At 39.6% G+C, this 16,676-nt stretch overlaps 1 protein-coding gene across 1 annotated transcript; it reads right to left on the reverse strand.

Moving 5' to 3' along the window:
• Positions 1 to 321: 321 nt before the first annotated feature.
• Positions 322 to 15,972, reverse strand: ZGRF1 (zinc finger GRF-type containing 1; the record flags this gene model as incomplete). The annotated part of the gene is made up of 27 exons (XM_082282635.1): positions 322 to 437; positions 902 to 1,163; positions 1,269 to 1,403; positions 1,530 to 1,706; positions 1,993 to 2,116; positions 2,395 to 2,522; positions 2,804 to 2,951; positions 3,099 to 3,176; positions 3,798 to 3,957; positions 4,434 to 4,693; positions 4,818 to 4,932; positions 5,514 to 5,660; positions 5,738 to 5,877; positions 6,437 to 6,624; positions 6,746 to 6,930; positions 7,343 to 7,481; positions 8,548 to 9,206; positions 9,961 to 10,105; positions 10,311 to 10,411; positions 10,490 to 10,595; positions 11,345 to 11,443; positions 12,110 to 12,192; positions 12,505 to 14,545; positions 14,932 to 15,117; positions 15,574 to 15,630; positions 15,751 to 15,831; positions 15,952 to 15,972. The coding sequence occupies 27 exons, from the start codon at positions 15,970 to 15,972 to the stop codon at positions 322 to 324; spliced, it is 6,081 nt and encodes a 2,026-aa protein (XP_082138761.1).
• Positions 15,973 to 16,676: the final 704 nt, after the last annotated feature.

Below are 16,676 nucleotides of genomic sequence, written 5' to 3' on the forward strand. Positions count from 1 at the left end.
ACAGAATTGTTCTGAAGTACCATATTGTTTAATCCGAAGAACAATGAAATATCACTAAAACAATTAGCTACATTGTAAGGATAAAAGAATGTCACTTGTCAAGCAGATAAAGTCACTCTATTTATGGTTATCAACCAAATGAAGTCACTTTATTCATTTTTACTCACATGAACACAAGTATCAGTGTTCTTTAAGCAGAAGTGTCAGTGCACTGAGATCCAAAAAAAATATCCCACGTTAAATAAATACTAGATTAGCAATAGCTCTGGTCATTTTTACAGACAAGCAGTTAATATTTTGTTCACAAAATCAACACCTATTTTATTTTTCCTTTTTCTTACTCAGTTCTTCTTCCTGCCAATTCTCCGAGTAAGACTTCAGAATGTCATTTAGCTGCTGCTCGCACTGGCTTGCATGTTGTAATCCATTTTCCCATCCTAAAAGCAGCAATAAACAGGATAATTACGTCTCTCTTTACAGCATCCATCATGGAATCAGCCCCTGGCAATGCCACCATCTATTTCCCCAAGAGGACCAACTGGCTGTGATATTTCTGCTTGGAAAATGGTTCTTTGGAATCCAGTCACTAACAAGATGCTTTCTTTGATGTCAGCCAAGCAGGTAAGGTCCCATTACTGGATAAAAAGAGTTTGCAGGTAAAGCTGCAAACATGCAACTTACACATTGTTGCATTTTTCCTGCGATATATTAGATACTCTGTGTAGTATTAAAAATTAGAGTTTATATGTAATGAATGTAGTGGTTGCTCTAGTGTACATACCAGATATTTTATATGTTATTACACATATAATGTATATAAAACTTAAAGTGTATCATACATAGTCTAATTAAAGAAAATGAGGTGCACAATTTCAAAAACCCCCGAAAAGGAACTTACTACCTTTGCAGTGATGAATTACTCTTCCCCACAGCTTGTTCCTGCTCAGACAGGCCAGACTTCCCACAATCAGCAGGTGCCTCTTTGCCCTCGTTAGTGCCACGTTCATCCTCTTCTCCGAGTCTATGAACCCAAAGTGCCTCGTCCTGACACACGACAGGACGATGATTTCCCTCTCGGCGCCTTGGAACGCGTCCACCGTGGACACCTGGACAGGCTTGACTTCAAAAGCCTCAGAGTGAACCCCACTGAGCAAATTCTGAATCTGTGGGCAAAGAAACAGGGAAGGGGATGAGATTGGCTACTCAGTGTACAAGTACATTTAAGAAAATTGCTTTATTTATTTTTATTATTGATTTATTATACAAACCTTATACATCTGTGATTTATAAAGGGTAATCACACCAATAGCAGCTCCTTCTATTCCACTTGCAATCAGAGACTGGATGAGCTTGACTGTAAAATGAGCTTCTGCCATGTTATAAAAGCTGTTGTCTCTTTCAATCTGGAAAGAGGGAAAAAGATTCCCAAATTAGTTCATACCAACAATGTAAAAAGAAATGGAATGGAGGAAAAACTACAACATTGACTTCTTATGTAAGAAGTATAAAAGAAGTGTTGAGTAACTTACTTGCTCCATGCCATGAACGCTATAAAAGCACAATGTGGGAAGCCATTCCAATAAAGGAGTCCTGTCCTCCTCAGAAATCCCATCTATGAGGTTCCCTTCATAGAACAGCTCGTTGGCGATGGCACTGAGGGCAGGGTGACAGCGGTACTGTGTCCGGAGAAGTACTGGGTTATGTCCCTAAAGAACGAGGATAGAGACATTAGGACTGGGAAGTGGGAAGTGTTCACATGGATGGAACTTGGAGCAACCTGGTCTAGTGGAAGGTGTCCCTGTTTATGGCAGGGGGGTTGGATTAGGTGACCTTTGAGGTCCCTTCCACCCCAAACCATTCTGTGATTTTATGATATTTTGCAATGCTGAAACACTGATCCTCTGACAGCCGAACCAGAATTCCCCATGTGACTTCAGTGGACCTACAATTCCACTCTCCACCTTTTCCAAAGGTGTGTTTAGCAGCACCCACCATTAAGCAGAGCCGATCAAAGAGAGTCTGCTCCAATCCCTGCTCATGAACACTCTCAGACCCTTGAACAGTTGGTGGCAGTTGCTTGGGGTCTCCAACAAGGACAAGCTTTTCACACTGAAACCTAAATAAGAATGTGAAAAAACAAGGAAAGAAAAGTGTTCTAAAAAGGATGTTAAACTGTTCATAACCAAAGCGTGTGCTGTGTTTCTGGATCACATTGCTTCCCATCAGCCTCCCTTCTCCACCCCAGTTTAATAACACCTAAGGGCAGGCCTCAATGTGAAATCACTCTTCTTGCTCTCTAAGGCGAGACTTCGGGGTTCATGTCCTTGAAAAGGTGTGGAGTTTGGCACTATTTGGAGCCTGCGTCCCTGCTGAAGCCCCACAGGAAGGCTGTACCTGGCGATGGGAAGGAGAGAAGCAGGTTCAGTCATCTGACTGCACTCATCCAGCATCACCACAGGAAACCTCAGCGCGTTCAGACAAGGGAAGGGGCAGGCAGCACATGTCACTCCAACCACTTTCACCTTCCATGAGCAAGGAGAAAATGGGTAGGCAAAAAGTTACGATCATTTCAAAGTTAAGATCATTTCAAAGTTAATCTCTGTGCAGCACATCTCCTCTGTGCAGGAGAATACACCTAAATTTATTTTTAGAAATAAGACACTAAGCTATACCTGTGGAATGAAACCTAACATTCACTTTAGTTTTCAAAACCAGGAGAGGGGATTCCCAGTTTCCATTTGCTGTGCCCTGTGGATAAGACACAGCAAATCCCTGCTTTCCCATCTCATCTCTTTGACTGTACCTGTTGCAGAATAGTTTTATTGGTCCCCAGTTTATGCTGCTCAATGCTCTTCCTGACATATATTTTTTCAGCTGGAGTCAAATCTTCTTTCATGAGAGCAAGCAGCTCTTTCAACTGCTCATTTTCATTTCCTGACCCTGCATGTAAACTTCAAAGAAGATTTTGTAATATACATTACAGTAACTGAAAATAGCAGTGCTTGGAAAAAGAACCATACTTTATACATAACATCACTTTACAACAATGTGCTAACATACCGCAAATTGCTTCAGATCCCTCAAAGAGGTTTTCTTACCTATGGGGAAGAATTGCTTTTGTGATTTTCCTTATACTTCCCACTCTTATAAAATCCTCAAATCCAAGATCGAGCAGACTTTAAAGAAAGAGATGATAAAAATTACAGAAGAGAAAAAAAGAAATATTGAAAACTTTAAAAGTGGTTTCAAAAGACACATCAGAACACGGAGGAACACAAACTTCGTTGATTAACGGGATGAAGTACCTCAGTAATTCAAGAAAATCAAAATAAATTACCTCATCACGATTTGCCTCAAAAATGCTTAATGCCTTGATGATTCCCCCCTCATAGTCTTCCACATGTATCTTCCCTTCCTTTTTCCTTCCAAACCATGAGTTTTTTATTTCATGTTAACTTCATGCTGAATTTTCATAAATCTGATTCTCTCTGCCACTCCTTCCCCTACTGCTACATCTCAGATTCCTGAGCAGTATTACTTTGTCATGATGCATTTTAATAGTAAATTTGATGAGAGTAAAGCCTAATATTGGTCTTCTGTAAATGTTTTGTGTAGCTTTCATTCTCTGAACTGTGCAAAAGAGCCGAGATAAAATTAAAGCCTGTGTGCGGCACTTTTTAGGGAAAGAAATCGATGTTTTTGATGTGTGTTACAGGAAATACCAACGCAATTATAACCACCATGCAAGTGCATTATTATAGTTTTTGGAAGAGTCCGTAAAAACCTCAGTAACCCACCCCAGCAGTATCCTGTCCACAGCAACGTTGGTGGAAGAAGCAATGAGAAGTTTCCATGGAGTTGCCCTTGGACCCTGCACAGCTTCACTGCTTTCAAAGAGCTGCACGAGGAACAAGATCACCACAGACAGCAGGTAGCTCTTGCCAGCTCCAAAAACACCTGTTATTTTGGAAGAAAAAGCCCAAGTTATGAGTGCAAATTTCCTAGAAAGTTTGAATCAATTGCTTTAACTTCAATTATGCTGTGATTCCTGTAAAAACATTGCATGGGCTTGCTTCAGCAGCTCCCAGTATCCAGGGGTAACCAGTTACCTTACACTTACAAAAACATGGTAAACACATGATAAGAAGTGTTTTTAATATGAAAAGAAAGAAGCAGAAGACGCTAAATAACTCTGATTTTGTGTATAGATATTTCTAGGAAAAACCTCTTATGCTTCTGTGAAATCCTGCAGAAGGCAGAATGAAAACTTAAGGAGCAAAAGCTCTGTGCATTCTGTCAAGAATGGATGTATTAATGTCAAGGTCATTATCAGATGGGCTGATTCTGGCATTTCATATTAATGGCATGTCACATTAATCAGCATTTTTGCAAAGATGCTATAGCAGCAAATGTCACAATTCTTGGCTGTGTACCACGTATGATTGTGATGGGCAAGCTCTGATGTCCTTCCCCTGGTTTGAGGTTTTCACAGGAAGTCATCATCTGGGCTATGTGAATCAATGAAGTTGCTTGGTCTGGGTTCAGGGAGAACCTTTGGATCATCTCTTCAGCCACTCCCATTGCCACTTCAGAGCTCACAGGGCCAGACGTCATTGAGCGTTTCAGGCTCATGGCAGGTGGGGTAAATTTCCTTTTGTTCACTCTTTTTGTAGTGTTTTCAGAATTAAAATTCCTAAGAAACCAAAAAATAGCCAAAAGGTGTGATATCATATCATTTGTATCTCGTGGTTCTGATATTTCTACTGAACTGCTGCTGTTTTATGACCTGCTCACAGTACCACAGAATAGTAACTCACATTTTCAGGAGATATGGGATTAGTGGTAACGTGGATGGATTGAAGTGCTCCTCCATGTTTCTTAAGGCTGCCAGCTCACCACTAGCATTACAAACCAGCAAGGCGTGAACACACACTGGAAATGCCACAGAAAAATAAAACGAGAAAGAAATTAAATGAGCCGAAATTTCAAAGCAGCTAAATAAATGAATTATAAAATGCCAAAAGAGTAATTAAGTGATTCTATCTTCTTCATTAACAAAACAAAACAACCCCAAAGCTTTAGCTCTATTCAACAGCAAAACCAAGAAACTTTCGCAGAATGACAGATTTAATACATGGCTTTTTATATGAATATAAATTTTCCAGTGAGTTGTTCGAGATTTCTGTATTTTGTTTTTCAAGGACAGTAAAAGCATATTCCCGTTACTTACACTCTGACAGTCAATTTGCACTGTATATTATATTATATAATTTACTACTTTCTTTATGTTATTCTCATTTCTCCCCCAGCCATTTGGAATTTACCAGCTACTTTGCAGGTTTAATTGTGTTACCTACTGTATTCAAATTATATATTCAAACATACAAGGAAAAAAAATACTGTGAATTAAATCATGTGCAAGATTTGAGAAATTCTAAACTCATCCTTCATGGCTGGCTGGATTTTTCCATAGTTGTTTCCCACAGTTCTGAATGATTTGCTGTGGAACTCACTGTTTGATCTCCAGTTGGAGGGACTGTAGCCTTTCAGTGGTAGCAATTCTATTTCATTGTTGGAGGATGGTCCAAAGAAAGCACTGCTTGCAATGAAAGTATCGATGGGATCAAAGTTCAGAGTCTTTGAAACAACCCAGATGTCATCTGCCAAAAAAACCACAGAGTCCTCATAAGCTTCTCCTACTGCCACCCTTTAAATCTGATGTTTAAGATGTGCTTACCTTTGCTGTAGAGAGAAGAATGCTCCTTTCTGCTTAGTTTCAGGTATAATTTGGCTTTGGAGTCACCATCAAAGCTGGCAGGTGTACTCATAAATTTCTTGAACTTACTATACCGCTGTGTTGGAATTTCAAAGGCTTTCCTGGGAAATTGTAATTAAAAAAAAAAAAAAAAAAAAAAGTATGTAAACAGTTGACACATTTTGGATTCAGCACCAAAAATAAGAAACCTCCACAGATTGGACCAAGTGGTTGTACATCATCTTCCATTAACAAGTTTTAAATACATTTATCTTGACTGCAAAATTCCCTCATATTCAGACACAATTAAATTGTTTCCTCTACAGTTTAACAGCATAGAATAGCCTTTGAGTAGACTTCTGGCATTAAAATTAGAATCTTGTAGAGAATAAATCAAATTCTCTGACTGATGATTAAATGAACAATAATTCAAATGTAACAGTTGTAACATTTGATCAAGTTGCTGGTCAGCAGTTTTGATTCTTGCTAAAAAGAAATACCATTGCTATCAATATTTTTCCTTCACTAATTTGGCTCTTGCATTTCTTTACAGAAAGAAATCTTTACTCTTCAAATATAATGAAAACGTGCTAAATGCTGCTGAAATCCCAAGCTAGTGGAATATTTATAGTCCCTGAATTCACACAGCACTTGAGAGAAGTGCACAGCATTTCAGGATACCTCACCAAAAGCTGACATTCCTCATAGACAGCAATCTTTTGACTCCTGAGGTATGTCCCAATACTTTTTGTATCGTGGAGCACTGCGCTTGGTCTGGATTTTGTCTGTGTGGGGTTCACATCTTCAATCCACTTGAAAAAGGAACACTGCTCAGCTTTTGGGGCATCACAGGCATAGAACAAACGACCCTGCAAGGGAAGGGAGGGGAAAAAAAAGTCCATGACCACTAAAACAAGCAAGAAGAAAAGAGAAAGCAGTGGACCAACACTTTCACCCCCAAAGTGTAAAAACACAAGGAATAAACAGCACCTTGTTTTGACCTTCTTTTTTAACCATCACCAGCTTAGCAGGGAGCATGTGGTTGCAGAGTGGAGCGCAGCTTCCTTGGCTCTGGCTTTGCCCGTCCTTCACTGTAGTGTAAAATGATATATCCACTTTGGAGAGGGCATTGTGCAGTCTCTGGGCCAACTCAAACAGCATTACATTCAATTGCTCTTGGTAAGGAAAGGAGAACAACAGAATCATTAGCACAGCCTTAAAATGCTTACACAGGTACACAACACTCAAACAAGTCTATTTTCATTGGAAGATTTCCATCCCAAATCAAAATATTTAATCTGAATTATAAAAGAAACCATATGACCTGCAAAATCCACTTATTGGAAAAACTTAGGGGGAAAAAAAAGCTTAGGAATCTTAAGACAGGAAAACTGCAGGAGGTTACATAGTTGAACAGAAGTGTACTGTCCTTTTGATTTGTCTTTGCAATGTTGGGGAGTACATGGAATCTTTGGGTATAGACTGAATATATTTCAGTATATATATAAAAAATCAAATGTACCCTGTTGTTCTCATGCGCAATGCTTAAAAATGACAGCATTTCACAGAGCACAGTGTGAGACTTACCTGTCAGAGCAGCTTTAAAAACCTGTTTGTATTGAGTGTGAGACTGAAACACAGCTGGGATGGAAATCTTTCTTTTAGGAAGATTAGCATGTTCCACTTTATCCGCAGGAGGAAAAGACAACTCAGAAATTGTTATGTCCTAAAAAGACCCAGGAAAAGAAACCATTAAAAACTGCAAGACCTTGAATGAGTCAAATTTTGCAGATTCGTAAAAATACATTTCCCTAGAGCTTGGGCTGCCATTTAGGATGCACCATGAGATTAAAATTTGCCCCTTGCCAAACAGCCTGCATTTATAATAACACAGATAATACTTCCAAAGGCTTTAAAGAAAACTGTGTAGTTTAAAATCATGTTTTTCACCACTAGGCATGGGAAAGGAGCACATAAACCCCATTTTTAACACCATTTTTGCACAGAAATCAATTAATCATAACTGTCTTCATAAGGTTTTTAAGTCCAGTATTTATGGATTTTACATATATATATACACACATATATATTTGTATAAAAACACATACAATGTGTATACCAGTGTATTTATGAAATATATTAGTTATTTCCTCACCTCTACTTCACACAAATACTGTACTGGACAGACAGTATTAAAGAACCAAAAAACCTTAAAATAAAGGGAAAAGCCAACATTTTCTTCAACTCTCAAAACCATCTGACAACTTTAAAAACCTGACTTGTGGTTGGTTTGGTGTTTCCGCCCAATTTACTCCATTTGTCTACCGGTCACAAACAGCTGTGCTAAATTTTTAGGTGCTTATTCACAGCCATAACTTGACTTTTACACAACTAAAACGGAAGGAATTTATAATATTTTGAAGTCAGAGGTGATGCCTTGAAGCAAAAAGAGGTGTTCATTAAAATGATGCTCATACCCCAATTAAGAAAAGCCCTTCGTGCACACAATTTCTTACTAATTACAGATGACAAAACAGCCCAACAGCTTTTCTTTCATCTTCCTGCCATCAACATTCAGATTAAAAATTTAAATCTGGCACTGTGTGTGCCAAGGAATTACCTTTACAAAGCATTAGTCACAGGACTTTAAAAAATACATGTTTTTCTGTCACTAGTAGCAACATTGCATCATACTGGTAACGTCTTGCAGGAAATCAGATAAATGCAGTCACTTTGGCCAGAGAAATGTGTTTGTGTCAGTGATAGCTGTGTTTGCTTGAACAGTTACACACCTGGCTGTCTGCTGTTCCACTGTGGCAGCTCAGGTGACTCAACACCTTTTGTGTGGCTGCAGCCAATGGTGTCTGCCTTAAGTGCAGGGAAAGTACCTTCCCCTCTGAAACCAGATCTGGGTGGCTGCTGTTTGCACAGCGTTCCCCAGGTGAGCTCCTGGCTGGCAGCAGCAGTGCAGAGCTGGGAGCACTTGGATTCATGGCTCTGCCCTCTCCTGTGTCACCCGGCAGCATTCTGAGGACACTCTGGGCACAGGTGTCATCATTCTCTTCCCCGTCAGTGCTGTTTTCAGGGATCAGATCTCTCTGAGCACTGTTTTGATACTTCAGCCACTTGCTTTGTCTGTGTTGGGCAGTCACATTAGGGAGCACTGGTGGTACAGATCCCCTTGGTCTGTCTTCTGTGTACTCCCCAAACACAGAGGTTTCGTAACTCCTGTCCTCGGGGCCAGGAGCACTCCAAGGAAATGCCACTGACTCACTGCACAAATTGCCTCCTGAAGAGCCCAAAGATCGCTGGACCTCCTCACTCTCAGTGGGGTAAAACACATCAGGAGTCTCCTCGGTGACAGGAAGAGTGACAAAAGGAGTTCGTGGTTTCACCATGGGTTTCAATCTTGGGAGGCTGCATTCCTCTGGAGAGCTGGATTTCTCCCGGGCTGTGGGCAAATTACAGGTTACTTCTAGCACCTAGGGATGGCACTTCAGGTATACAAAAAGATAAGGAAGGAATTCTAAATTCTTCCTTTTACATCCTGTCTTCTAACTGGGAAGCTCTCTGGATTGTGCCCGTGCAGTATTACACTAAAACTCCAAACACCATGATGGATTTTGTGTGATTCTTTTAATCAATTTTAATTATTTTAAATCCCCATATTCAGAACACATTATGTAGCCACTCTGTTTGTATAAAAGACTGTTATTTAACATGGCTGTGTTTTGGAGGTCATTAATCTGATGTCACTGACAGCTGCCAACTAGAAAACACCCAGTTTAACATTTCCTGCTTTTTCCAAAAGATAACCCACAAAACTATGAATTAATATTAAATAATGCAGATTAGTAAGCTCTTAGTACCAAAAAGCATCCTTTTGACTAAATTAACTATCAATAGTTACAGTCATTGATAGGTGTCAAATGAAGTGGGTCGAAGGACAGCTGAATATGGAAGACAACGAAAAGTAGGTAAATAAAAACCTAAATATGATTTAGAAGCTTAGCTTACAGCCTTTTTGCCCCCAAATTAGAAGCTGATTTTTTAAAATAAAACTAAATCCCTCTACTGAAGTCTCTTTTAGGAGAATATAATTGGCAAAGTAACTGTCTATGATAGCCCAATTTGTGCTTCAAGCATGCTCAGAGATTTTCCAGCTAAAACAGTGTGAAGTGCCAGTATAAACTGTAAATTCTTACTGAAAAAAAAATCTGGGAGTTCTGGTTCACTTGGTAAGAACCCATGTGTCAGGGGCTCCCGGATGTCTCCAATAGTCTCCTCATTTCCTGAAGCTGGAGAAACTGTAGAGTCTAGATCAAGTGGGGAAGTCAGTGCTGATGAAATCTACAGGGGAAGAATTAACATGTCCAGTGAATGACTGGGAAAAAACCCTGATTACAGCTCTTTTCACCACTATTCCCTCTCTCATGATTCTAAACAACTGAAATGTCTCTCAGAGTTGAGCTAAAACATCTTCAAAAATAAGAAATTGCCACAAGCACACAGGAAATAAAACCAAAAATATCTGCAAGAGACAGTCAATCCAGACCTTGCCAGGTTCCCAGGCAGTCCGCTGTGCTTGTCTCAGGTCAGAGTGTGAGCCTGACATTGTCCATGGTGGCACTTCAGGATACACATCCAATGCCAGTGCTAGGAAAAACAGATGAAGCACTGAAGTCATGCAGAAATTTTGAGGCCAATCACTGCCCTTCTTTTACTTTCACTTACAGGATTCATTTATTCCTGGCTCTTCAATAGCATCAGGCTTCATTTGAAAATTCCCTTCTCTGATAACATCAACGTCATCGTTATGAAGGCTCCTGGAACCTGGAGACTTTATGAAAAAAAACCCATAAGCAAAAGCTTGTTAGAAATTAAACTGTTTATCTTCTTTTTTTCAAAGTGCAGCTGATCACAGGAACAGAAAATACCAAGTCACACATTACGAAGCTCTATGGCAAAGGTAAGTAAAAATAATTGATTTTGCTATGATTGTAGCAGTCTAAAAATGAACTATTTTCTATCCTAAATTGACAGGATACTTTCTTGCACTAAGGTTAGTACAGATAACTAAACAAAAAAATGTTTTACCTGTCTGAAGCCATAAAGGTCATAATTCCTCGAAAAGAGGGGTGAGAAAAATGTCTCAGCTGCAAAGCCCATGTTCTCCAGGTGCTGCTGCCATCCTAGCGGGGAGCATGGAGCTCTCAACATAACCTCACTAGCTGCTGATCCTTTCACTTGGTGCCCTTGGAAGGCAACAGGCTACACAAGGCATTGGAATTACCATTAACAGGAAGTGAAAACTGCTCTGCCAACTATCTACATAGGTACTTTGTGTACATGCAACAAGAACAATCTGGTGGGAACTGCAGAAGAGAAACAAAAAAGTCTGGGTTTTTTTCCTTGTAATTTGAGTTTAAAACACTCCCTGGGAAACTTCCCACAGTGAACTGTACTAAAAATTATGAGAACTGGTTAAAATTTTATTAGGACTTATTGTAATATATTACAATTAGCAAACCATTTAACTGAAATTTAGGAAACACTGTTAATTATACTTCAGTTCCACAGGAACAGTACCTTTGGTTGCCAGTCAGATGTCCCAGGGTCTCTTTGGGCTGCTGCTATTGGTACAATATATGCCTCTGTCTTCTGTAATAAACTGTCCACACAGTTGGGCTGCATAGAAAAGTATCAGAACCTAATTAGTCTAACAATTTAATAACCATTTAAAGTGAAAATTTAGGCTAAGAAATGTCTTGTATTTATACAAAGGAAGCAGTTTCAGTTACAGCCTTTTTATTTGGAAGCCAGGACCATCCATGACAGGATAAGAAACTATATTTGCTTTTCAAACAGGACAGGAAAAAAAGAAAGATTTGATCTAAAATCTTTCTTTAAGCTTTAGATGGATTGAAAAAGAAAAATGGCTGTTAACAGCACTGGATAAAAATCAATGTAAATCATCAAACACAAACAGTTGTCCCAGTGTATTTCAACCTGAAGGCTAAAATTCCAAGGAAAGCCATGTATTTAAAATGACAGTGAAAAAAAATAGGTGGTAAAAGATGGGGTAGGGAAGGAGAAGTAAGTACCAGACATATGAATGGAATATTAAACATTACTAAGTACTAAAATTTGCATTAAGTTTCCTGTTATACATGAGGCCTCCTGAATACTGGCAAGAGGACATCCTCTGTTTATTACCAGCTTCAGAAACAATGCCTCTAAGCAATTTGTAGCTCAACCTCTATGGTTCCATAAACCAAGAATTTTATTCCAGGAGCCAGGTGGAAAATGAATTTATCTTGTACAGATAAATATATGTAGTCAAAAACTGGTTACCATAAGGCCAGGAGAATCAAAGTATGAACAGGAAGATGCCTGTAAACTTTCTGAGTAAGGCATTTCTGTAAACTCTTTTGTAGCTACAAGAGATGGAAAAGCACAGTGAGTTACAGTCAACAGTCTGGATTTTTTTAATTGAAAACATCTGAATATTTACTGGTCTTGCAAACCTTACCCATGCAATGAATTTCACAGTTAGGATTTAACTGAATGAGAGCAAACAGAGACAGACATGGAGCTCACAATGTTGCTTTACACAGTAAAAATTGCACAAGGGAACCTACATAACACATCATTCCAAGAGCATTTCTAAATATGAGGAGAAATGAGAGTACAGAAGTCAAACAGCTACAGCCATACAGAATTCACTTTAAAATACAAGCTGTCCGAACCTTCATCCTTCTCAAGGGGTTCAAGTGTCTCCTTAGAAGCCTCTGTTTCACAGAACATGCTGTTACTTTCCCCCATCTTTTGCAAGCTCTCTAATGCTGTGCTATGCTGAGTCAAAGCTCTCAGAAGAGCAATATCATTCACCAAATCTGGGAGACCTGAGGAATTCTCAGCCACTGCTGTGCACTTCAGGCAATCCACCCCTGTTGTTTCACCTTTGTAGGCTTCAGGAGATGCATTTTCCAACTCAGTGTCTCCTACTGCTATTTCCTCTGGAGATGAATAACCTCTTCCTAAAGGATCTGATTTTTGTGACAAAGCCAGCAGAGGGCTACCTGGTTTAATGTCATCACTCTTAGTACCCCAGAAGTGCTCTGAGCCAACATCTGGGGATTCCATGCACCCAAACTGTGTAACTCCTTCCTCAGTCTTTTTGTCCATGGCAGAAATCATTCTGCTGGGAAAAATATCTGGAATACTTCCAGTTGCCTCAAACACACTGGTTTCAGGATGGCATTCATTAACAATGGTGTCACCAGGCAAGAAATCAGAGTGCTGGTTTCTTATCCATAATGTGCCACTAATGGTGAGTGCTGCACAGCCAGCCAGATACTCCTCATTGTTTGTGGCTTCAAAACTTGATTGACTCTCATTGATCTCTTTTATGTTGTGTCCATCACTTAAAAGTTCCACGTCACTTGTGGTCTGGTTTGCAGAGTCTTCTGCAGTTCTCCTGGCACCACTGTCACAAAGCTGGGGTGGCGTACCCCCATCTCCATCAAAACTTGAACATTTGACTTCATTTTTGCTGTGTGTCTCTACTTCACAGCAAGAATGAGGCCTCGAGGCAGCATCTTGTGCTACATCTTCTCCCTGTAGGCAACCTGGGCTCTGTGAAGGCGTGTCTCCCTCAGCGAGCTCCTTCACTTCTCTTTCACACATGTCTTCATTGTCTGTGTCATTAAAATCAAAAGTCTCCATTAGGCTAAAGTTAACCTCCATCAGCTCCTCATCTGAACTACAGTCTTTGCCATGCAAACTGAACTCCTCCTTCACAACTCCAGCTTCTGTCAATGTCACATCCCCAGAGAGCTCCGGGTCACTAGACACTCCCTCTGAATTTTGTCTTGGATGAAGCTCACTCTGCATCTCTACAGATAAATTCTCTCTAAGCTTGTCAGTCCCTGAATGCTGCTCCCTGTATCCAAAGGGATTGTTTTCAAAGGTGGTTGGACTTGCTGAACGTGAAATGTCACCTGAGGATGGAACAAACTGACTGTCACTCATTCTACTTACGGTGCACTCAGGTAGGAAGCAACTATCAGTGTCGCAGTGATCTTGTAAACCTTGTCTTAAATTATTTACCTTTTTGTCTTGTCTCTGTCCTGTGACTTCTTCAGCACCAGGTTGTTCAGCTGAATTTGGAAGCATTTCAGCATTCCAGTCCTTTTTATCACTTCCAGTGCCCTGCGTAAAAGGCAGGGGCTGAGTATCTGGAATAAGTCCTTTGGCAGGGTTGCCTGAAAAAGCTGCTAGGACAGGGCGCTTTTTTTTGTCATATAAATCTGCATTTTCTGCTGTCTGAAACGTGGAAAGACAACCTGTGACTCCAGATGTTTGCTCTCTGTGTCCTTGCGCTGGTTTAGACTTCAGGAGAGCAATTATCTGTGCTGTGCTCCTGATGTGGTGGGACACTGCCCTGGGATCAGTGGGCCCAGTAAGGAGAGGGGATTCTGTCTTCACAACAAATTGATCACAGTTTTCCTTCTCTGTCTCCTCACAGCTGTCAGTAAATGGAGCTGAAAGCAGGGAGGACACAGACATGTGTTCTCTGCCTCTGTCCTTACATCCCTCTTCCTGAAAGCCTGCAGAGGGATTTGTTTCTGCATCCTTCTTGCGAATCGTAGAGAATAATGGAGAGCTGATATAAAACTGGGATGGAAAACTCCCTTGGCACTGCTTAGATAAAGGCAACACTGTTGGTTTTTCTTCATCTTCCACTGCTGGTATTTTCTTCTCAACTTGGCGTGGCCCTTGGAACCCCTAGGAGAGAAATTTTACATTAATCCACGTTTTGTAATCGAATGTTGAAAATGGGGCACACTCCATGAACTATATTCTGACCAAATGGCCTGAAAATATATTCTGATCAAATCCACATGGGGATTCCACAGGTGCATAGAAAAAACCTCAAGCCCTTGTGATTCTTACTTCAGGCTAAGCAACAGCAATCCTGCTAAACCAAATTTCCTAAGTGTGGGAAAAACACCTACAGGGGACACATTCTAGATTATAGCTCAATTAAAAAAAAAAGAAAAAAAAGAGCAGGAAGAAATGATGTATATATTTACTATTCATGAGAATATGTGTCCCTTGTGTTTTAAAATACATGTAAATATGAGACATAAAAACTTGGAACAAAAACGCACCGTAAACTTCCTTTTCAAGCCAACAGGGAGATGTCTCGGGGGCAGAAGACTGGGTTTTACACCATTTCTATCCACTGCTGGAGTTTCTGCTTTCCTTGGCTGATCTTCAGAAGGCTTTTCACTCACTTTGACTGCTTCAACTGTGATTAAATATCGCTCACTTTCTAAATCATCTCCAGGAGTCACCTGGAAAGGAGAGTGCAGCAGTGTGTACATAATAGTACTATATAAGAAACAATAATATATATATAATGATTTATATAAATATAGTCTTTCAAGTACTTATATGTAAAAAATGCAGGTACTTACACCTACTGTATCGTAGATGCCATATAATACTTTTACTTATATATATATTCTAAAAAGCATTAGCACTTAGCCTCAATGATTTTTTCACATATCACTGTAATACACTGTTTTTGCCCCAAAGGAAGAAAAATCCCATGAAACCTTCTGCAGAAACAGTAAGATTTATCAGTAAATAGAAGCTGTTTTCCCTTTCAATTATTTGCACTGTAGCAGAATTTTATACCAACAACAAGAAAAATTACTATTTTAGCTACCAAACAAGTAAGTTTGACATTTTTCCTGAAAGACAAACCACAATGAGATATAAAAAGAACAACTCGGAACAAAATATACCTGAGATTTTATAAAAATACTCTCCAGACATTGTCCTTTATCATCAAACAAGGTAGCCTGCAATATAAAAATAAGATTTTAAACAACCAGTTATTTCACAGATCAACTAGACTGCCACTGGCAGTCCAGCAGTAGCAGATGATATTAAATCCAACAGTGTTAAGTCTGAATTTTCACCTGATTTCTGCCAGTTCTAACCCTCAGAATTCCATCTTGCCATGTTTTTGATTTTTTCATCTTTTGGTGAGTGTATAATACCTGTTTTAAATAGGTAAAATATTGAAAAAGTAACAAGTAAGAAAATGTTCAAATACTTCAGCAGCTCCAGTCTTTAAAGTTATTCCTACTTAATTGTACAGAGTGTTAAAAATCACTCACAGTAAATTCTTGAGAGGCCATTGTTTTGGCAACACAGTCATCCAACACCTTATTTCACAGATATCCACATCTTCCCACAGCCTGAGAGACAGGGAAACGTTCAGGATGCACCAGAACTGTGAAGGAAAGGTGTGGACAAAAAATTACTTCTCTTTTCCCCTCAAAAGAAAAGACTTAGACGGAAGACAGTATCGAACCAGTAGATATCAAAGCAGGGGTAAAGCTGCTGTGGGCATTTTAGAGAAACCTCAAAAGCAATCTAACAGACTGCTGGTAACAAAAATCGCTTTTTTTAATAGATGTCAAGATATTTTCTAGCTTTTATGCGAATTCATTTGTTTAAATGAATGGCCGGCAACTCTCAATACTCTTATTCAGAATTACATGAATTAAAAATTTACTTGCAGAAAAAAAACCCAAAAGAAAACCAGAGAAGCCGTCACCAGAAGGATTTTGTCACAGGTGCGGAGTTGGTCACGCATGTTTAACTCATGCAAAAAATAACTGACTCTCCAAACCAGCCCCCCGTGAAGCCAAACCTCTTTGCATATTTAAAGCTAGACCGCAGTAAATTTTAAAATAAAATTCTATATACTCTGGATTAGGGAGAAACAGTTTATATGACGAAAAGGGAAAAGATTCGCGCTGTTTCCTATGGCTGTCACCTCCTTGGGTACTTCATAAGGTGAAACTCCCTGGAAACGGCCACCGCTTTTAGGACAGAG

This window comes from Coloeus monedula (assembly GCF_965178545.1).
Source record: "Coloeus monedula genome assembly, chromosome: 5".
Classification (NCBI taxonomy): domain Eukaryota; kingdom Metazoa; phylum Chordata; class Aves; order Passeriformes; family Corvidae; genus Coloeus; species Coloeus monedula.